Source organism: Elgaria multicarinata, chromosome 3 (genome assembly GCF_023053635.1).
Source record: "Elgaria multicarinata webbii isolate HBS135686 ecotype San Diego chromosome 3, rElgMul1.1.pri, whole genome shotgun sequence".
Taxonomy (NCBI): domain Eukaryota; kingdom Metazoa; phylum Chordata; class Lepidosauria; order Squamata; family Anguidae; genus Elgaria; species Elgaria multicarinata.
The window spans coordinates 30,205,991-30,228,190 of record NC_086173.1 but is presented as its reverse complement, the minus strand read 5'-3'; the positions used below and the strand labels follow the sequence as shown (position 1 = coordinate 30,228,190).

General features: G+C 45.5%; 2 protein-coding genes across 2 annotated transcripts in view; both read left to right on the top strand.

Annotated features, from left to right (window-relative positions):
• Positions 1-14,375, top strand: part of TIMELESS (timeless circadian regulator) — a 58,463-nt gene extending 44,088 nt beyond the window's left edge. The window contains exons 22-30 of the mRNA XM_063119836.1: positions 1,317-1,399; positions 3,354-3,496; positions 4,136-4,355; positions 5,086-5,154; positions 5,420-5,538; positions 6,950-7,058; positions 10,763-10,811; positions 12,077-12,159; positions 13,800-14,375. Of these exons, the coding sequence (XP_062975906.1) occupies positions 1,317-1,399; positions 3,354-3,496; positions 4,136-4,355; positions 5,086-5,154; positions 5,420-5,538; positions 6,950-7,058; positions 10,763-10,811; positions 12,077-12,159; positions 13,800-13,879 (955 nt within the window). The 3' untranslated portion in view covers positions 13,880-14,375. The remainder of the gene's footprint in view (positions 1-1,316; positions 1,400-3,353; positions 3,497-4,135; positions 4,356-5,085; positions 5,155-5,419; positions 5,539-6,949; positions 7,059-10,762; positions 10,812-12,076; positions 12,160-13,799) is intronic.
• A 2,009-nt stretch (positions 14,376-16,384) lies between these two features.
• On the top strand, positions 16,385-21,335 carry APOF (apolipoprotein F). The gene is made up of 3 exons (XM_063121454.1): positions 16,385-16,397; positions 19,228-19,278; positions 20,238-21,335. Exons 2-3 carry the CDS (start codon positions 19,258-19,260, stop codon positions 21,333-21,335), a joined length of 1,119 nt encoding a protein of 372 aa, XP_062977524.1. The 5' UTR covers positions 16,385-16,397; positions 19,228-19,257.
• Positions 21,336-22,200: the final 865 nt, after the last annotated feature.

The window sequence follows — 22,200 nt, the reverse complement described above, 5'->3', positions numbered from 1 at the left end:
TCAACAGATGACATCCTATATTTCTATGATAAATTGATTTACAAGTATTGTAATGGGGAGCTGGAGATTTTGCCCTTTTAAAATGTGTTGTTCTACTACCCCACTGTGGAGCTCTTAATTTATGTAAATATGATTTTGTATTTTTATATTCTTGTATTTTTGTTTTATCTTTTTTATTTTATTTTAAATTATCTATTTTTATTCCATACAGCTCATCTTTTTACTTGTATTTTATTTTTCTAACTATGTTAAATTGTGATGGCTTACCGCTTTTAGCAATAAAGATTTCATTCTTCATTCATATCTATCTATCTATATCTATTTATTTAACTATCTATTTAATTATTACATTTCTATCCTGCCTTTTTTTCCTCTTGCAAGGAACCCAAGACAGCTTACATTGCCCCCCTCCTCCTCTCCATTTTTATCCTCACAACAACCCTGTGAGGTAGGTTAGGCTGATAGTCAGTGACTGGCCCAAAGTCACCCAGTGAGCTTCATGGCTGAGAAGAGACTAGAACTGGGATTCCTAGATCTGGGACATAACCTTAAGGGCTGGGAACTTAGTTTTCAAAAATGAATAAAAAGATACTAAATTCTTTGCCTGGTATTTCTTTATGTGCTTGTGCAGTGAAATTTTTCAGACTGGGTACAGCCTGCCTCTCTCCCTTCCTCTGTGATTTCGTTGGGACAGGGTTCTTGTTTGAGAGTCTCATCGTTTCTCCTTACTGCATCGTTTTTTAAAAAAGTATTTAAACTATTTATATACTGCTTGGTATGCTTATATCGCTAAGTAGTTTACATAAAAATACATGGAATACAGTGTTTCCTTGGCCTCAGCTGGACCTACCTGTTATTGTGCGAAGGAGGGGTGAAGATCTCTCGATATTTTTATCATGAGATTCCCCCCTTTGTTTACACGCGGTGCGCGACGTACTCGGACAGAGAGGACATTGCACCCGCAATTTTCTTTTCTGAGGAGCTCTGCGTGGTTCCCGGCTCCTCGCAAGTAACCGTGAGGAGCCAGGACAAACCGCGACGCCCTGCCACACGTTCCGCAGTCTCGGGATCAGCCTGGCACCGTGGAAAAACCGGGCTCAAAAGGCAGGGTGAGATCCCAGGGCAAGGGAGGGATCATCCCTCCCTGATCCCGGGATCCCCTGTGCATAATGGGAACACACAGGGACGATTCCGGGGATCGCCCCAGGATATCGCCCTGTCTAGCTATGGCCCTTGTTTGCTGATGAATCCTGAGGCATGGGGAGAAGAAGGTGGGCCTCATAACTGATCGTGTGGTGTGACGCTTTCTCCTACAGGAAGGGGACACGTATTGTGCTGTGGACACAGGATCAGGAGCTAGAACTTCGGCGGCTCTTTGAGGAATTCCAGGGCACAGATGGTGAGGCTGGGATGGGGAGAAGGGGTTGGCTGGAGTCAGCAATGGGAGAAGGGAAGTCTGCTCTTGCCATTGGCTGGCTGGGAATGGGGGGTGGGAGGCCACGAAGAAGTGAAGACTAGTATGCTTAGAGCAGCCTTCCCCAACCTGGGGCGCTCCAGATGTGTGGGACTGCAACTCCCATTATTCCCAGCCTGAATGGAATGATGAGAATTGCAGTCCCACACATCTGGAAGGGTACCAAGTTGAGGAAGGCTGGCTTAGAGCCACATTTGCTCCTGCGCAGGGATTATTTTCCATATAGCCTCCCACAATTGGCGTCATTTATTTATTTATTTATTTATTTATTACATTTTTATACCGCCCAATAGCCGAAGCTCTCTGGGCGGTTCACAAAAATTAAAACCATAGTAAAACAACCAACAGGTTAAAAGCACAAATACAAAATACAGTATAAAAAGCACAACCCATTTGATCCACTGTTTCCCCCCCACACACGCCACACACCTGTCCAGGCCTTGCTGGGAGCCAGTGTGGGTGGAGGTAAACTGTGTGCCTGTATCTCTTATCCCCATCAACACCACCCCAACTTACATTAAGAACATAAGAAGAGCCCTGCTGGATCAGACCAAGGGTCCATCTAGTCCAGCACTCCGTTCACACAGTGGCCGACCAGCCATCAGCCAGGGATGAACAAGAAGGACACGAATGCAACAGCACCCTCCCGCCCATGTTCCCCAGCAACTGGTGCACACAGGCTTACTGCCTTGAGTACTGGAGATTGCACACAACCATCAGGGCTAGTAGCCATTGATAGCCTTTGCCTCCAGGAATTTATCCAACCCCCTTTTAAAGCCATCCAAATTGGTGGTCATCACTACATCTTGTGGTAGTGAGTTCCATAATTTAACTATGCGTCGTGTGAACAAGTACTTCCTTTTATTTGTCCTGCATCTCCCACCCATCAGGTTCATGGGATGACCCCGGGTTCTAGTATTTTGAGAGAGGGAGAAAAAGGTCTCCCTATCCACATTCTCCATACCGTCCATAATTTTGTACACCTCGATCATGTCTCCCCTTAGCCTCTTTTTTCCCCAAGCTAAACAATCCCAGTTGATGTAACCTTCCCTCATAGGGGAGAAGCTCCAGCCCCTTAATCATTTTAGTTGCCCTTTTCTGCACTTTTTCCAGCTCTATAATATCCTTTTTTAGGTGTGGTGACCAGAACTGTACACAGTATTCTAAGTGTGATCGCACCATAGATTTGTATAAGGGCAGTACAATACTGGCCTTTTTATTCTCAGTTCCTTTTCTTATAAAGCCTAATATGCAGTTTGCCTTCTTTACAGCAGCCGCACACTGGGTGGACATTTTCATCAAGCTGTCCACCACAATCCCATGATCTCTTTCTTCTTCAGTCACCACCAGCTCATATCCTATTGGATTATACTTGGTTGGGGTTTTTTTGCCCCAACGTGCATCACCTTACACTTGCCTACATTGAACCGCATCTGCCATTTGGATGCCCACTCTCCCAGTTTGGAGAGATCCCTTTGGAGCTCTTCACGATCCCTTTGTGTTTTAATCACCTTAAATGATTTGGTGTCGTCAGAAAACTTGGCCACTTCACTGCTCACTCCTAATTCCAGATCGTTTATGAACGAGTTGAAAAGAATTGCTCGAAGTATAGATCCCTGTGGGACCCCACTATTTACTTCCCTCCATTGGGAGAATTTATCGTTTATTCCTATTCTCTGCTTTCTGTTCTTTAACCAGTTATGATCCATAAGAGGACCTCTCCTCTTATTCTATGACTTCTCCATTTGCTCAGGAACCTTTGGTGAGGGACTTTATCAAACGCCTTTTGGAAGTCCGAGTAATCAATGGCCACCAGATCACCCCTTATGTGTTTGTTGACACTCTCCTTACCTTTGTTCTTGCTGCTCTCCCTCTACAGATATCCTGGCCAACGTGATGAAGCACATCACAGCGAAGCGCTCCAAGGCCCGCATTATTGACAAGCTGCTCAGCATGGGCCTGGTGTCTGACCGTAAGGAGCTTTACAAGAAGCGCAAGCGCAAGCCTGGCTCTCTTGGCACGGTATGGGGCCCACCCTCTCTCCCATAAGTGCCTCTGTGTTGTAGGTGCATGCTCACGTGTGAGAATGGATACGTGCACATGTACATTGGAACCTTGGTAGACTGACAAGTCCTGGGCTAGTTGCCGAGGTGGGGAAGCGGGACGGAGGTCGGGAGCAGATGACCCCAATTCCAGCAAGTGCACTTGCACCAACGTCACTCTCCCTTAGCATTTTTCGTGCCGTTTAGCTCCACCCCCTTCCAAAGATCCCTGCTTTCTGTAGGCCCTACAAGAGTTTTTTCCTAGTATGACTGACACTTCTGTTCCCTTGCAGAATATATACTGTGGCGACTTTCTATAACTCAGCCTTTCCCTGCCGCAGCTAGAATGTTGGCAGATATTCCATAACATTGCAAAATGTCCACAAATAGCTTAATGAGCTCAAAAGTGACAGGCAGTTTTCGCTTTCTTAATGTCCTCCAAGATCTAGGTGTTCTGGACTAATCTGATTAAGCAAAACTTTGTCTGGGTGTGCAGGACTTGCTAAAATTTGGGACTGTTACATCTGGGTAGAGTTTGTGTGGGCTGCGGAGGGAGGAAAATGCTAAGTTTGTGTCTCTTGCTGCTCAGTGCTGTTACAAACTTCCTTTCTCCTTTCAGAACAAAAACATGTTGCCCAAGGACTTTGGAGTGCCTGACCTGGATGAGGATGAGGAAGAAGAAGAGGATGACTTGGATAGCGAAGAAGAGGAGGAGTCAGCCCAGGAGGATGGTGAAAGTGGCATGGGCAATAAGTCTGTGAAGGAGCAGACTAATAGAAAATGGGGGACTGGATCCGACAGAGACTCCCAGGAGCTTGTACGGAGCCTGCGTCAGGAAGGTGAGGAAGTTGGGGGCCATGGGAGCAGAAGAGGGAGCGGCAGTGTACCATGGCAGAGCTCAGCAACACCCTCTATTGACATTAGGGAGAGGCCATAGCATAGTGGTAGAGAGCCTGCTTTGCATGCAGAAGGTCCCAGGTTCAGTTCCCGACATCTCGAGGTAGGGCTAAGAAAGAATCCTGCCTGGAAAGCCCTTGCTGCCAATCGGCACTGACAATACTGGGCTAGATGGACCAATGGTCGGTCTTGGTATAAGGCAGCTTACTATTGTCAAGGATAAAAATCCACTTTGGTTGTAAGGCAACTCTGTTTTATTGAGCGTAATGCAGCTGTATGGAGAGAATAGAATAGAAGAGTTGGAAGGGACCTATAAAGCCATCGAGTCCAATGCAGAAATCCCACCCTAAAACATACCTGACAGATGGTTGTCCAGCTGCCTCTTGAATGCCCCTAGTGTGGGAATGCCCACAACCTCCCTAGGTAACTGGTTCCATTGTCGTACTGCTCTAACAGTCAGGAAGTTTTTCCTGATGTCCAGCCAGAATCTGGCTTCCTGTAACTTGAGCCCATTATTCCGTGTCCTGCACTCTGGGATGATCAAGAAGAGATCCTGGCCCTCCTCTGTGTGACAGGTTGCTCTCTTCAAATACCTCTGTCAGTTTTCTCACACTTGGTAGAAAGGGCTTGACTACTGCGACTGCAGGTGGGAAATGTCTTTTGTCCCCATAGGTTTGTCTGGCCCCCTGCTTTGGCTCCAGAGCTGCCTGAACCGAACAGCTGCTGACCGCGAAGAGGATGGTAAATACTGGGGGGTATTGGGCCTAGTAAAGCAGGTTCCTGGTTCCTAGGCTGAAGGGTTGTTGCGGCTTCATGGTTGTATTCTTAGCCTCTGCCGTAGCCCCATTAAGTGGTATGGAGCGAGGCGGGAGCTGCTCCGTATTGTGCTGTACTTTGCCTCCATAAGCAAGAGCTGAATATCCACCTGGAGTATTTAGACAAGAATATTATCTTGCTCTTTCTAGTATGAATACCAGAATTTAGTTTGGTAATCCTCTTTCATCAGGATGCGCCCAGCCTGTGCCTCTGGTGCCACTCTCTGAAGAGAACGAGGATGCCATGGAGCACAACGATTTCCAGAAGCTTCTGCGGAAAATGGGGCTGCGGGCCCCAGCCAGTGAGCAGGTAACTTCTTTTTTTTTTTTTTTGCTAGACAGTAAAGGAAGAAATAATAGGCTTTGTGTAGAAAGATATTAAAGGGATGTATTTGGGGTTTACAGGATATATTTTCAGGAATATTTTTGTTTGGGAAGGGTGATTTTAAAACTAGTGTTAACTGTGGCCCAAGTGTTTTAACTAACCTAAGGGGTCATCTACACCAAGCAGGATATTCCACTCTGAAAGCGATATGTTCCACTAACAACTGTTGGGGCCCATTGACACAGACCACACAGCACTTTCATAGTGGAATATCCTGCTGGGTGTAGATGTGTCAATGGGTCCCAACAGTTGCCAGGGCACTTCAGTTCCACTATAAAGCAGTAGTGTGACTCCTGCCTTTTATATACCGCTCTCACACTGTCAGCTTGACAGTCTTTTAGCATTCAAGAAAGCTATCAAGACTGATCTCTTCCTGCAGGCCTATCCAATAGAATTTTAGGATACTTTTAGTATGCCTTTAGGATGTTTTTAACAGTGTATACTATGTTTTTCATCAGTATTTTATGCTTGCTGTTGTTCCCTGCCTCGATCCAATCGGAGAGGCGGGTAAGAAATAAATTATTATTATTTATCCCGCTTTCATAGCAGGATATCCTGCTTGGTGTAGATGAGCCCTTAATCTCAGTTTCTTTTATATAAATCAGGAACAGGTGAGTTGTGGCCCTCCAGATGTTTTGGCCTACAACTCCCACCATCCCTTACCACTGGCTATGCTGGCTAGGGCGGATGGGAATTTGGCTAAACATCTGGAGGGCCATAAGTTGCCTACCCTTGAAATAAATGCTGATTAGAAATGCTGCTGAAAAGCGTTGCTTGTCTTTCAACTCTGCCTTCCTCCCCCTTGCTTTCCCTAGCACTGGGTTTCTCAAAACAAATTTGCTGTGTGCTGCTTCTAGGTCAAAGAGACCTAGAAGTACAGGGAATGCATCCAAGAGGAGATTAAAAAAAAGGACTCCCAGGATGTTTCAATTCAGTCTCACCTCTGAATTCCAGGTTTAATTCTATTAGTGGATCATTTGTTTATATTTTGTAAATTTGCATCTTACATAATACCATTATTTTGTTCTTTGAGTTTTGTTATATAACTTTGAGTTTTGTTTTGTGTTCATTCAATAAAGATTTGACTTTTATCCTCATATCTGTCCTTTCATGCTTGGATTTCGCCCGGGGTTTTCTCCCAATGGTTTTATGACTGAGAGAAAAATATTGGCCGTTGTTGTCATTTGGGGTTAAAAAAAAAAAAAACCCACTAGCATCACTGCAACAAGGAGGTTTTTAGAGGAGATTAGGAGCAGAAGCAGATGGTGTTCTCTTGTGGTCAGGAGGCGGCAGTGGGTGTTGATTGATTTGCCTGCCTTTTCATCACTTCCTACAGGAAACTTTCTGGCGCATCCCGGCCAAACTCAGCCCAGGGCAACTACGACGTGTGGCTGCTTCCATTGCCCCACAAAAAGTGGAGGAAGAGAACGAAGAGCAGCCAACTGGTGAGGCATGGAAAGCAGAGAAGACAGATGGGATGATAGTAACCAAAAGCTCCCTTTTGAAACTAGCCCCTCCCATTAAGTTGCACAAATAGGAATAACAATTAGAGGCCTACAGACAAAGGTTATATTAAGTATTCGTTACTGGGCCAGGTTTAAGGTTCTTGTACTGCTGTACAAAGCCCGAAACAACTTGGGACCAGGATACCTGAGAGAGCACCTTCTCCCCTATCAACCTGTCCGGTCACTCAGGTCATCCGAGGGCCTGCTCCTGGTGGTTCCTCATAGACCCATCCTCCGATTGGAGTCCACCAGGGGAAGAGCCTTCAGTGTGGTGGCCCCCCTCCTATGGAATTCCCTGCCTCTAGAGGTCAGGCAGGTGCCAACTTTATATTCCTTCTGGCGCCTCCTGAAAATGTCGTTGTTCCAGGAAATCTCTTAGCAACCAGCAGTGGTTTATTTTGCACCTTGTTTCTTTTAAAATGTACTTCTATTGTGTTTTTATTCTATTTTATTTTGTCCACCGCTCCGAAATTCTGAATGGGGAGGGGAATTTAAATATTATAAATTAATTAATAAATATCAAGCTATTGCTAAGCCCAACTTTCCTGCCTCTATTGCTTACTATCGCTGTGCTTTACCAGTTGCCAGGCTCTTTACTTACCTTCCATCTTTCTCTCTTAATTACATTTCACCTCTCTTGTCCCTTTGTTCCCTGAGATGTTTCTATAGCCTCACTATCTTACCCTTCCTTGTTTTTTCAACTCTTCACCTCCTCGTCCTTTTCTCTCCCTCTCCCCACCACTTCCTTGCCTCTCCAAATGTCCTTGGGTGCGTCTCCATAGGGTATTTGTGAACAATTAATGACATCACAGTAGTTCAGCCAATGGCTGGAGCAGGGCTCACCGAGAGATAGCAGGCAGCTCTCTCACATTTTGCATGTGCTCACGTCCATACTCCCTCCCTTGTATAAAAATGACATCCTGTTGATTTAGAGCAGCCTTCCTCAACCTGGAGCGCTCCAGATGTGTTGGACTGCACCTCCCAGAATGCCCCAGCCAGCTGGCTGGGGCATTCTGGGAGTTGCAGTCCAACACATCTGGAGCGGCCCAGGTTGAGGAAGGCTGATTTAGAGTCTCTTAGGATTGCACATATGACTTCAGGCAAGATTCAAAGCAAGATTCAAGTGGCTTCAGATCTCAAATGCAGATCTTTTCCCAAGAAAGAAAATCATCTGTTTTTCTGTTCCGGTGCCAGTTGTTCCTACATTGGCGGACTGTAATGCACATGTATTATTATTTTAAAATGCATATTCTAGGCACTAGAGTGTTCTCTCTCTTTGCAGTTGTACATCCCACATGGAGTGGGTTTGACATACTTGTTTTTGCATTGAAATGCCTAAATACACAAGTGAATGGTAGACACTAAAAGATCAATACTAATGTCCAAGCTCAGGCCTTGATTATTGCAAAACCCAGTCCAAAATAACTCCCTCAAACTGCTGATTAATGTTTCAACTGGACCTGTTGCACCCTCTCAAACATTTACAGAGGGCTTTCATTCAACAGACGCTTTTTTCTGTTTCGTTTCATAAATCACATGTGATTTTGCAGAATTGGTTTCTCCTTTCTAATGTTAAGTTACGCTTTCCTGACTAGGTGAGAAGAGGGTTCTGCCAGGTCCTTTCCATTCTTGGCAGAATTACAGACACATGGAGTCAGCCTGGTTGCACTGTCTCCAGCTCCTGCAATCAGAGCAATGTATATTCCAGGCCTACACAATTTGTCATCTATTAATGATGACAAGCGCATCTGTCTAGCCAACTAGCCATCATCCATGGTGGCTCATCGGGGACTTGACAAACCTTCCATGGTGCTGCCTGCCTGGGGCTGGAAGGCCATCAATTATCTGGCATGCCACAAAACATAGCTGCTGGGCTGCGTTCAACTGAGTGAGTCTCACGTTGAAAAGGCCTGGAATATACGTGGCCCTGCATACAGGTGCTGGAGGCAACACCACCTAAGGCAGAATTTATTTATTTATTTATTTATTTATTGCATTTCAATACCGCCCAATAGCCGGAGCTCTCTGGGCGGTTTACACATTTAAGACAATTCAAGTATAAAACAACAGTATAAAACCAAAATATAAAATACAGTATAAAAGCACAGCCAGATAAAAACAGCAGCAATGCAAAATTACAAATTTAAAACACCAAGTTGAAATTTATTTATAGACTGTTAAAATACTGGGAGAACAAAATGGTCTTCACCTGGCGTCTAAAAGCATATAACGTAGGTGCCAAGCGAACCTCCTTAGGGAGCTCATTCCACAGCCGGGGTGCCACAGCAGAGAAGGCCCTCCTCCTGGTAGCCACCTGCCTCACTTCCTTTGGCAGGGGCTCACGGAGAAGGACCCCTGAGGATGACCTTAGGGTCCAGGCAGGTACATATGGGAGGAGGCGCTCCTTCAGATAGCCTGGCCCCAAGCCAAGAATGGCTTCCAGGTCAATAGTTGAAGCCTATATATATAACCTGAGAATCAATTCCATGTGTTCAACCCCTTTATAAAAAGAATTTTTGAGATCCATACTGGTCTAGAGATCACTCAGGCATCTCCTGATTGTAGCCATTATTATTGTTGTTATATTTATTTTTTTGTATCCTGCCTTTTGCCCAATATTGGGCCACAGTCCTGCTTTAGAAAAAGAAATCTATGGGCGCAAGTCTCCATATCTGGGGCCTCCATTGCATCCACAGACATTTCTCTTGGTGCCCATGAGCCTCTCTGCCCCTCCAGATTTTTATTTTATTAAGATTTCAAAACAAAGATTAATATTATTACGTTGGAAGGATAAATGCTCACCTCCCATAATGCAACGGACTGAGGACTTAACAATGCTATCAACGTTTGAATGGGTGGTATATAGGTGCCACTCATGAGTGGATAAATATATGGATATTTGGTCTGCTTTTCTAGAAACTTATGCATAATCTCCCCCCCCTTTTTTTCCCCCTTTTTTCTTTTTTAAAAAGAAAGTTGTACTTGATGGAATATTGATATTTCTATGAATGTAATTTTCTGTTATTTTTTCATTTTTCTTTTCACAAGTTGTTTTCAGTTTTGTTTTGTTCAATTCACAATAAAAGGAAAAATTATTAGTTAAAACAACAGTAACATAAAACTGGGAAGCAGATATGCTGCAAAGTAAAGTGTTGCCCTCTGGTACCATCTTCATTTGAGTTCCAAAGAGTAGTTTTGTATTTTAGAGCTCAGGCCCACCTCTGCCTTGTCGGTCCTTTGGCAAGTCTCTTCATCTCACCCATTTGTCTTCTGGGAAATGAGTGGGCAGCCATTTTAAGAATGGGCAAACTCCACCCCTACTTCAGCCATTTTATGAGAGCGCCTGCAACGCACTCTCAAAATTCCAAACGACTCAAACTTAGGGGAACTCTCCTGTGTATAGATACTGCTGTACCTGTGATGTTCACTCTCTTGTTGAGATTTTCTCTGCAACCATAAGAAAAAGAGGCCTGTGCTATGGTGTGGGTTTGGGGAGCCTGTTCTGGAATGTTCCAGTGCCTTGGTTGGGAATCTCTATACCTGAAAAGCTATTGAGTTGAAATACTGCATTCAGGAGCTATCTTGCCTCACCATCAAACTTGACCTTTGTTCAATTAATACATTTCCTCTCTTTTTGGTTTCAGAGGAAGATCATCTTGATACAGGGGAGCCAGAGTGCCTGACACCAAAAAAGTGAGAATTGGGGACTGTGCATATGAAAGGGAGGTGATAGTTATGAGCTGCCACCAGTATCAGAGGCAGTAAGCCTGTGTTCGCCAGTTGCTGGGGAATATGGGCAGAGAGGTGCTGTGACGCTGGTGTCCTGGTTGTGGATTCCTGGTTGACAGCTGGTTGGCCACTGTGTGAACAGAGTGCAGGACTAGATGGGCCCTTGGTCGCATCCAGCAGTGGGAAGGAGGCAACATGTGGACAAAGTGAGCAAAACTGAGAGCAATAATTTATGGAAGGAGGAGAACACAGCAGTGGCTAGAACAGGGGTGCAGAAGCTCTTTCAGCCCAAGGGCCGAATGCCATATCGGAGAGGCTTTCAGAGGCCACATTCCTGGAGGGTGAGCAAAATGCCAGTATATTTTAGCTCAAACCCTTTGCTGCCATTATTAAACCTTAGGGGAGGCATTTCAACCTTTGAAAATGGGGGGGGGTGTAGAAAAACTCATTGATCTGTGGTTGGGGGGCAGGGAAGGGGTGGGGCCAGGTTTGGCACCGAGGCCTGAGGTTCTGCACCCCTGGGCTCTAACAAACGTGTGTTTGCTTTCTGCAATGGGCAGCGTCCTCCCACTTTTAGGGTGCATTTTTTTCCTTTCCTGTTGATTTCTTTTTTCTTTTCTTTTTTGGTGCTCATTTCTAGAGGATCTTGGAATTGAGCAGCCCTGTCCTCTAAGCTCAGGATTGTATATCCAACTCATAGAGACAGGAAAAGATGACTCTTGCCCAGCCCTGCATGTCCAGCTATCATTTTGAAAGCTGCCTTATTCCGAGCATGGTCACAACAGGGATAGAAGGATTTGCTTTTTCTTCTTTTCCCTCCTTAGCTGTGGTGCCCTGCCCCATAGCCTGGTATTGGCTGCCCTACACATGGCTACGTTCCATGGGTGACCAGCCAACAGCACGGACATCCTATTGAAGCGCTACTCTTGGCTTTCCTTGCATTTGTTTTTACCAATCAGTGCAAATCTCGATATTCCTTTCAGGAGTGTAACGTTTGACACAAAAATTAGCAACGAGGGTTCTAACTTGGGTAGAAAAACGGTTTTGCTGCTGGGAGTGGAGGATGAAAAAGGAAAGGAAGTCTTTCGGTTAGAAAACCTGTCTATGGTAGTGGGTTAGAAGCCACCGTTTCTGATTTGTGCCCTTGTCTTCCAGTGTCATTTCGTTCCCTCTGTTTTGGTGCTCATAGGTGGCAGACAGACCTCTTACTCTGTTGTTCTGATTTTCAGGCAGGAACCCCGCCAATGCTCTCTAGGACCCAAGCGGAACCGCTTGATTAATGACATGGAGGAAGGGGAAAGCCACAGCCAAGGTATACCTCATATCTCTAGCACAGCTACTTCCACCACAGTTGTTCTTTTGCATATGTCACTGCCTGCTCTTCCCTAACTCATGAAATATTTTGTCCATGCAACTCCTGAGCGCAATTCAACAGACCCTGGGACAGTCATTTCTGAACTGTGTGCTGGGGACACCCTATTCTGCCTTAAGATAGGGTGACCATATGAAAAGGAGGACAGGGCTCCTGTAACTTTAACAGTTGCATAGAAAAGGAGATTTCAGCAGGTGTCATTTGTATATATAGAGAACCTGGTGAAATCCCCTCTTCATCACAACAGTTAAAGCTGCAGGGGCTATATTAGAGTGACCAGATTTAAAAGAGGGCAGGGCACCTGCAGCTTTAAGTGTCGTGATGATGAGGAAATTTCACCACGTTCTCCATATATACAAATGACACCTCCTGAAATTCCCTTTTCAATACAACTGTTAAAGATACAGGAGCCCTGTCCTCCTTTTCATATGGTCACCCTACTTAAGAGAGTTAATAGCATGCAGTGAGAAATAAACTTAGGTAATTTAAAGGCCTCTGTGAGCCCCAGAGTACCCAGAGCGACGTACTTTATATCTGCATGGTAGATCAGCTTGGCCTCGTTCCAGTCAGCATCTGGGCAAAGGGTGGCAAACAATTCTGCTGCATCTCCACGTCAGATGTGGTTTGATTTTTTCCTCCCCAGTTTTTCGTTCATATTTTAATTAATTAAAATAACAATAGAGGGAAGGGAGGATAACAACGACAACAACATAATCAAGTAGTAATAGAGGGGGAGAGGAAAGATAATAATAATAATAATAATAATAATAATAATAATAATAATAATAATAATAATTTCTTACCCGCCTCCATTTTGATCGATGCAGGGAACAACAGTAAATATAAAATACAGAAACTACTAGTAAACTATTAGAACAAGCAGCCAGATACAGCGAGAGATAGGAGAGAAAACTGGCTGGATATAGAAGAAGGAAACAAAGAAACAGGGATTGGATCACTCCTAATACAGAGAACATAGCAGAATGATGTGCTTCTCTGAGGAGGAAGCCCATTGATCCTCTGCATGAGTCAGTGCTCTGAGCTCCTTCCAGTCAGGATGCATGCCAAGAATCACAGAAAAATGTACCAGGGGGATTTTTCTGAAGTTGGTAATTCTTCTCCCTGCGTACTGGAAAAGTAAACAAAATGTGTAAGCTTCCGAGATCTCCAAATCTCTTCATCAGATGTTACAAAAAAGCAGGTTGGCTGGGGAGAAGGGGAGGAGGATTGGATATTGCAGTTTTCATGGCCAGAGTTTTAAGATGATCTGGAGCAGGAGGGGTTGCAGATGTTCAAATTGGGCTCTGCCAGATGTTTTCGAGGAATAAGAAAGAAGCAAGCAATGATTAACCTGCCGCTTCTGAAAATATAAAATCTTGCTGTTACTCCGAAGTCTCTCCATCCTGGATGAAGCACACGGGCTCCTTGATCTGGTGGAAAGCAGAAGCAGAGAGGGGTTGACGGTCTTTGCATTAACAAAGCTGGAGATAAACTAAGAATAAGCAACTGCATGGAAGTCCGGTGCTACTCTTACCTACTCCCTGCTCTGACACACCCTGTATTTGGCTTTGGCACTGCAGGTTCCAGTGACGAGGATGGGCCATGTCCCTCCAGCAAGAGGAAGTGCCTGAGAATTGAGGAAGAGGAGGAGGAAGATTGATGGAGTGGAGCTCCTTCCCCACTGGGTCAACAAGGCCAATTAAAGCCCACCCCCAGCCATGGGGCTGCAAACAGTGACCTCAAGCTGTGGGATCTTGGATAGACATTATTGGGAACTATCAACGTCCCCCTATTATCTACACACAACACTTCTGTTTTTTGGAGGGGATACGGAGATTGAACTCCTGGCTGTGATAAAAGAAGTAGGCGACCTGTTGAGGTTGAAAGAGGAGAGTAGGGGTAATGGCTTTAGGCCTGTTTCTGTGCTACTCTGTTCTGCTCCAAGGTATGAGAGATATAGAAGCTGGTTCAGGAAGAAGTTTAAACTGTTCCATGTGTGTAGATAACTGTTCATAACCTGCTCCCTAAATGGTATTGCTGAATATGATCCAGTTCGCATGGAACAGCAGCAAATCATGGGTTAATTAACAATTACAATTAGTTAGGTTAATTGTGGGTTGTTCAACCCGTCATTAACCCATAGTGTCCAGGTTTGGATGTTCACATAGCACCCGGCACCCACCGTGGCAAATCATGAGTTAGTGAACCCACATTTTGCCGCTCTTACATGCAAACAGACCCATTTTCTGTTTAGAGCCAAAGAGAGCCATCCTGGTAGACTTGGATTGCCCAGCAGAAATGGGGCATGCCGACTCTTCCTATCCTTGATTTGTGGGTCTGCCTCCCTCCCCACCACACTTCATGGGCTCATCACAGGTTGCCTTGAAATACCTGCACACACCCTTTTTCTCAATGCTGTTCCCATTGCGCCTTGCTCCAAAAAATAGGTGCTGGAGCTGGAAACGCACCATCCGATTTAAAGTTAGGTGTTCAGAGTTGGATAGATGCAAAGCAAGGGGAAGGTGGGGTTCAAAATCTGCAGCCACACAGGGAAGTGGTCTTCCCATGCCGCCCTGAAGTGAGATTCCTCCCTTGCCAGTTGCTTCCGCTGTGTCTGTTTTGCTGCCTTTGTCAGTTATTTCATTTTGGGGTCTGCTCCAATTGGAGACAGCGCCAGAGAAAGTTATAAGGGTTGAGTCTTATTTTACTGTTCAGGGATCTACTCCAATGTCAGCAGGGCAACATGTAGCATTTCTGTGTATGTGTGTGTGTTGTATTTTATATATATATAAAAACCCACTTGGCTAACTAATTCTAGAAATAAAATGTCTTGAAGTTTTCTCTGCTTCGTCCCATGTGGTTACTCAAAACAGCAAGAGATTCTGGAAGGGGAAGGGAACAGGAATGGGTGATCATATTGATCTTCCGAGGAGGATGAGGAGGAGAATAATAATTTTATTTCTTACCCGCCTCTCCATCCTGATAGAGGTGGAGAGCAACAGTAAGTATAAAATACTAATTAAAAACATAGTATACATTGTTAAAACTTCCTTTAAAACATCCTAAAATTCCACTGGATAGGGCTGATGGAAGAGATCAGTCTTTATATAGCTTTCTTAAATGCTAAAAGACTGTTAAGTTGACGAGTCTCCTCCGGCAGGCCAGTCCACAGTCTGGGAGCAGCAAAAGAGAAGGTCCTCTGGGTAAGACTTGTCAGCCTAATTTTGGCAGACTGAAGTAGATTCTTCCCAGAGAACCTGAGTATGCGGGGCAGATTGTACGGGAGAAGGCGATCCCGCAGGTAGCTTTTCTAAAATAGAAGCAGCATGATAACAATACTTAGCATTTTCAGGTGTTTGAAGTATTTTCTGTAAGGGTGAATATCTATCCCCATGTTGCATGTGGGTGGTGGGGGAGGTCCAATTTGTCAGCCCACCATCCTGATCCAGGCCTGTTTTTGTCCCATAAGATGAACAGAGTGCTTCAGCATAACCCAGTAAGATTGGCAGGGAAATTGAGAATCAGCACACAGACATATGCACTGCCAGGGTTTGGGCAAGCATTGATTCAGGATCCTCCCCATGCTATTTCTGCTTTTCTGGAGTGCGGCGTACCTCCTCAGCCCTTCTCCGCACTATATCCGAAGACCCCCATGATGCTTGCAAACAACACCACTCTCAGAAACATTTGCCGTATTAGACAGCGGTGTAATAATAATAGGCAGTCATTTGTCTATAATTGACTATCGTTCCAAACCTTAAAGTTAGGTGCTGTTGACACCGGTATTGACCTCAGTTGTGCAAACAGGAGCAACAGCAAACCCCCTCTTTTCTTCCCGCCCCCTCCCCATTACTTACCACTCCTTGATGACTCTTCTGATCCTTGTTTCTGTGTCATTGCAAAGAACATAATCTACCATTTTCAGGAATTCCTAGTCAAGTTAGCTGCTAAATCAAATCCTGGAAACTGCAAAAGGAACAAGCTTTAGTTGGACAGGCAACTTCTGGGGCCCTTGCAAAGGGAGGGGGAATCTGACAGAATTTGCCCATGAAGCTGGGTGTTGCAACTGCATGTGCTGATAAGACTGACCAGCTGGGGTATGTATATAAGCACCAACTTCAAGCGGCTCCCAATTGCTATCCTGAAGCATTAGACGCCTGTGCTTCCTCTCCAAGCAGGTAAGATGCACCCTCCTGGTGGCAGGGGAGCGGGTGGGAGAAGACAGGCATACTAATGTTGAAGAAATGGGGCAAAGGTTTTTGGGGAGGGGGAGCCTTGTAGACTACCTATGGGGAATGCTGTCCTATGGTCCCTATGGCAAGCATGGTTTCCCTATGGACATGTACTCTCCTGTTTCCCTATGGGCAAGTACTATCATTTGTTTTAGTATGTCCCAGCACAGGAAATCAACATCAGGAAGGAAAACACTGGCATACTAATATAATATGGCAGTTTCTAGCAAACTGCTATGATGCAGGGATATAAGCTGGACTTCTGTGACCCTGCTTCCAGACAAGTTTTTTATGGTGTCATCGCCCTGCCTAATTCACTGAGTTTTGCATGGGGTCTAGATGACGTCTTTTCTCATCGCTTCTATCTTTTTTTCTTGCTGTGGAAAATCTATTAGGAAAAAACCAAAGAGCTGCACAATGCCTTCTGGCTACTACCTAGATAGAAAGCCTCCATTTGAAAGCACCCATAATAAAGGACTGGCATGTTGTGCATTTTTATTTATTTATTTATTTATTAGATTTCTATACCACCCAATAGCCGGAGCTCTCTGGGCGGTTCACAAAAATTAAAAACATTCAAAGTATAAAACAACAGTATAAAACCTTGTAACAATGGGTTTATTATTCGCTTGCTGTTATGCATAAGATGCCCAAATCCATCAGGATGATTCTCGGGGTGCTTTCACATGAAGGGCTCCTAATGCTAATCCTGTGAATGAGGCAACGGCCCCATTCAGAAGACACCTTACACCACGGCTTTAACCACGGTGGTTAAGCCAGAAAGACGGGCTGTGTTCAGAAGACACCTTAAACCACAGCTTTAACCATGGTGAATAAGGCAAAAAGACTTATTCACTATGGTTAAAGTCATGGTTTAAGGTGTCTTCTGAACACAGCCTGGCTTTCTGGTTTAACCACCATGATTAGAGCCATGGTTTAAGGTGTCTTCTGAACGGGGCCATTAAAAGCTTTGTCTGGAAGCACCATCAGAGTTCTTCCTCCAAGCAAATGTAGTTGCGCAGACACAACAAACGCATGGCTGCCTGCTGTAGCTGTTCAGTTACCCTTTATAAGACAGGGCAAAAACTAGATATTAAGTCCTAGTGTCTGTCTTGTTTCTTACTTTCTTTTATTATTAATATTTTATTTATGTATTTAATCTATTTATTTTTATGATTTAACTTATTAAAGATAATCTTGGTTTCCTTACTGTTAGTGCCTTGAGCGCCTTTTTATTTTATTTTATTTTTGGTCGAGAGATGACACATAAATAAACAGCACGCAAGGGAGCTGGAGGGGATTTAGTAGTGCTAAGAGTTGCAAGAACTTGGAGAGGAGTCAATCCACAACTAGACTCTGGCAGAGTGGGTCAGGCAGAGGTGAACGGTACTAGCACACTGTGTGAGTGGTTTGCCCCCAACCATGTTTGCATCAGGACAAGCTGCTGCAGTTTGCTCTACACCCTAGGTTGAGCCAGTTAGTGCCCCACTTCCTTGATTGGTTGAGGGAAAAGCGAGTCTCTCATTAAAAGGGAATTTACTTCCCCACAATTTTCTGTGTCAGGACTGGACCCAGGGCCGGCACTACCATTAGGCCAACTACGCAGCCGCCAAGGGTGCAGACCTCAGAGGGGCGCTGCACTGCCCTTAAGGGTCACAGTTTTATACAAATTAGCTGTTTTAAGAAAAAAATAATAAAAGGAAAATATAATACTTCAGAAACTCTTCTTGAACAGCTGAATCAAAGTTGGCATTTGGGGGAGGGGTGCAAGTAGCTCGCCTTGCCTAGGGCACAAAATAGTCTGGCACCAGCCCTGACTGGACAAACATTTTGAGGAACACCAACTTTGTTAAATGAGTAATCTTGCAGGGGGGCTACTGAAGAGCGGATCCGCTGGCTGGTAGTCTTTGGCCTGCTGCTTAAAGCAAGCGTTGTTTTGTGTGTTGGGGCTCAGACCTCACCTCTGCCTTGTATTCAGTCTTTTGAGTAGTTTACTTATATTTGCAATTAGCCACGGCAGACATTTTGTGGCGGTGCCCTGGACAGCTTCTCAAATTACTAAATGTGCCCACAGGCCCCAAAAGGTTGCCTATGATTGGTGTAGACCTGCCTTTCCTAATCTGATGCCCTCCAGGTGTTTTGGCCTACAGCTCCCACCAGTCTCAGCCAGCATGGCCAGTGACAATGGGAATTGTAATCCAAAACATCTGGAGGGCACTAGGATGGGGAAGGTGGGCATAAGCAACACTGAGATACATGAAACAATGGTCTGACTTTTTGAGGAACTGGGAGCATAGGAAGCTGCCTTACACAGTTTGCTCAGAAAGCAAAGAACTGGACTAGAAAGAAAAACCTCCCAGCTCTGCCTGGGTGCTTCAGTCTACCAGAGAGGAAATTGCTCCTCCTCTTGCAGAAGAAACAACAGAAGAGAGTTTGAGGATACTGAGCATCCTCCCATCTGGGAAGCCTTGGTTACCTGACTCAAAAGGAATATGATTTTCTGTGGAACAAGGAACCTAGAATTCCTTTATTCTATATATTACTCAAGATTCTCTATCCACTGCCTGGGAGACCTATAGTGTCGGGGAGCAATTCAATAATGGAACCATTATCAAAATATGTTAGATTCTTTTTGGCTCCCTTTGTAACCAAGTTAAGATCGTATATAAAGGATTCAATGGACTTCATTAATAAGTTAAATACACTCAACAATATTGATTCATATGACATAATGGTGACTCTAGACGTCTCTTCCCTGTATACGAATATCCCACAGGAGGAGGCGTTGATATGTATAGAGGAAATAATGAACACAAGAGAGAACAAGGTACCACCTACTCATTACATTATGGATATAGCTAAAATTGTTCTATCTAGAAATTACTTTAAGTTTCACTCCCAGTTTTATTGGCAAATCAATGGCATTTCTATGGGTTCTCCTAAGGTATACAGAGACACCTAATAATGCTGCCTTTGAACATGTGAATTCGGCTACCCATATCACGCCACTGTTTAATTTGCAACCTTATATCCAATGTAGGCTAAGAACACAGGAATGTTTGGCAGCATCAAGAACAAAATTCTGTCTAGGGTGGCCATGAAGGTAGTGGCTGTTATTTTTCACCAGTATTTGCAGTCTCTAAGATCATAAGAAGAGCCCTGCTGGATCAGACCAAGGGTCCATCTAATCCAGCCCTCTGTTCACACAGTGGCCAACCAGCTGTAGACATGATGCAACATCACCCTCCCACCAATGTTCCCCAGCAGCTAGTGTATATAGGTTTACTGCCTCTGCTATTGGAGGTAGTGCATAGCTATCAGGACTAATAACCATTGATAGTCCTCTCCTCCAGGAATTTGTCCAATCCCCTTTTAAAGCCATCTGGATGTGTAGAATGTATTTAGCTATCATGGTGAATAACTATTGGCAGGTCTATATCCTCCCTCAAGTTGTCTTATTAAGATATCCGATGTTCTGTGTTTGGCATGCCAGTTTAACCACTATTTATGATTCTGGGCCAGGCAAACTGCAGTTGTTTTAGAAGAGTCAGGAGCGCAGGAAGCCGCCTTATACTAAGTCAAGACATTGGTTCATTTAGCCCGGTATTGTCGACACATACCGGCTGCAGCTTTCCAGCGTTTCAGGGAGGATTCTTCCCCACTCTGCCTGGAGGTGCCATGGATTGAACCTGGGATCTCCTGCATGCAAAGCTTGCGCTCTCCCGCTGAGCTACGGCCCGTCCCCGTTCTGGAGCCAGGCGTCCTAATATCTTCCCATTTCAACAGGACCTGAACAAGCGATTCGACATGCACCTGCCATCGCCTGCGGTTGTTTTGACTTTCCTTGGCCTGCTGCATCATGGATTGGAAGGGCACTTTCTGCCCAAGGGTGACCTGAGAGACCGTGCTACCGAAGCCCACCAGTCCACTTCCGACTCCAGCCCTGATCCTCTCCGCACCCTACTCAGTTCCATTTCCTCCAAATCCCCCCAGCCCCAGTTGCCCGCAAAAGGCATTTCCTGTGAAGACTTGATGCCTGATGCCCTAGGCGACTTTGCCAACTTGCCCCAGAAGTCCCAGAACATCATTCGAGCTGCATTGACACTTGCCTTGCAGGGTGCCGGCTGCAGCCAGCATGCAGAAACCCAGATCCTGCAGCTCCACAAGGAGCTGGGACAGGAAAGTGCTGATGACTTGCTGCTTATGCTGGCAGGGGCTTTGGGCACAGCTGATTCCCCTGGGGAGAGCAACAAGAGTGTCGCCTTACACTTCAACCTGGATCAGCTAGGCCCTCTACAAGCTCGGCATTGCCAAGGTCTGATGCGAGTTAATGGATCTGCCCTGCAAGGCCAGGTGCATGGCGTCTACGGAGGTTTTCAGGAAGCTGCTGCTGCTTGTCAACGTCTGGGAGACTCTTGTGCTGGAGTAGCCTCCGACGGCACCGGTTCCTTCCAAGTGGTGGATCAAGCCGGAAGTTACTTCCTGCCGTGCAACAGTACCCATTCCTGGTTGCATCAGTGTCACAGGCTCGCAAGATTCCGGCGTTCTACTGGATGTTTGAGCAAAAAGGAGGAAGATGTACATTCTGTGGTGGAGTGGATCCCTGCAGTCAGCACCTATTACAACCTCGGGTCCAGCATATACTATGCAGCTGTGGGCTGCACGGACCTAGCAAAAGATCGTGCTCTAGAGGGGGTCATGGACATAGGCTATGATGCGCTGGTAGCTATGACAGGTGGGGCAGGTACCGTTGTTCGAGTGGCAGCTGGAGCAGCAATAAAGCCAGCATACAAAGATGGTATGCGTAGGTTGATCAGCCTCTTCACCCATGAAGAGCCTTATCCAGTCCCCACCAGCTATTCCGGCCCAGTTACCATCATCTAGTTGCGACATAATGCTTCCTACCCCAGGTCAAGTGTCTCTTGTAGTCAAATTGGATGTCTGCAAGCTATGTCTGCAGATGATGTGTGTGTCGGGGGGGGGGGAATAGAGGATTCTTATTTAAAAGGTTTCCCCCCAGACTTTCAGGCACCTAGATATTCAAAGATGCTTTTTTTAAAAAATAAATAAATCTGTGTAATAGTATTTGGGCATAAAGGTTTTTCATCTTACAGTAGGGCCACATAGAGCAGGGATGAGGAGAAAGTACATTTCCAGATGTTTTGGATTTCAACACCCAATGTTCCTGACCATTGGCAATGCTGGTAGGGGCTTCTGGGGGGCTGTCTTCATGGCGCCAGATTGGCGCTGCCTCCTGGGGTGGCGTTGGGCAATCCCGATGCCGAGGAGGAAGCGCGGGGTTTCTCGGCAGCTACCTGGGTACCAGAGCCACCCCCGCTGTCTTCTTGGTGGAAGGTGACCAATTGCTGGTCACCTTCCACCAAGCACCACCCCCAGGTTGGCCCTGGAGCGACAACAGACGGCGAAGCGCCATGTTGGCGTTGCTCCGTTTGAAAAAGTCGGGGTAAATATCCGGCTTTTCCAAGTCGCAGCATCGCAGGGAAGACCTGCAGCGGCTGCGAAGCTGTGCTTGTGTCATCATCTAACTGGTGCGGCGCAGCTTCGCAGCCACCGTGGAGCTTTCCCTGCATATAGATAACCCCTGGGAGTTGAAGTCCAAACTATCTCGAGGTCTACTTTTTGCCCACTCCTGATATAGAGATCCTAGGGATTAATGCCCAAGCTGGACATCAGGAAAAACTTCCTGTTAGAGCAGTACAACAATGGAACCGATTACCTAGGGAGCTTG

Excerpts from the sequence above, each read along its gene's own strand:
- APOF (XM_063121454.1), top strand. The coding sequence starts at position 19,258 with ATGAACACAAGAGAGAACAAG. Across the intron at positions 19,279-20,237 it reads TGAACACAAGAGAGAACAAG|GACCTGAACAAGCGATTCGA; the intron begins GTACCACCTACT and ends CCATTTCAACAG.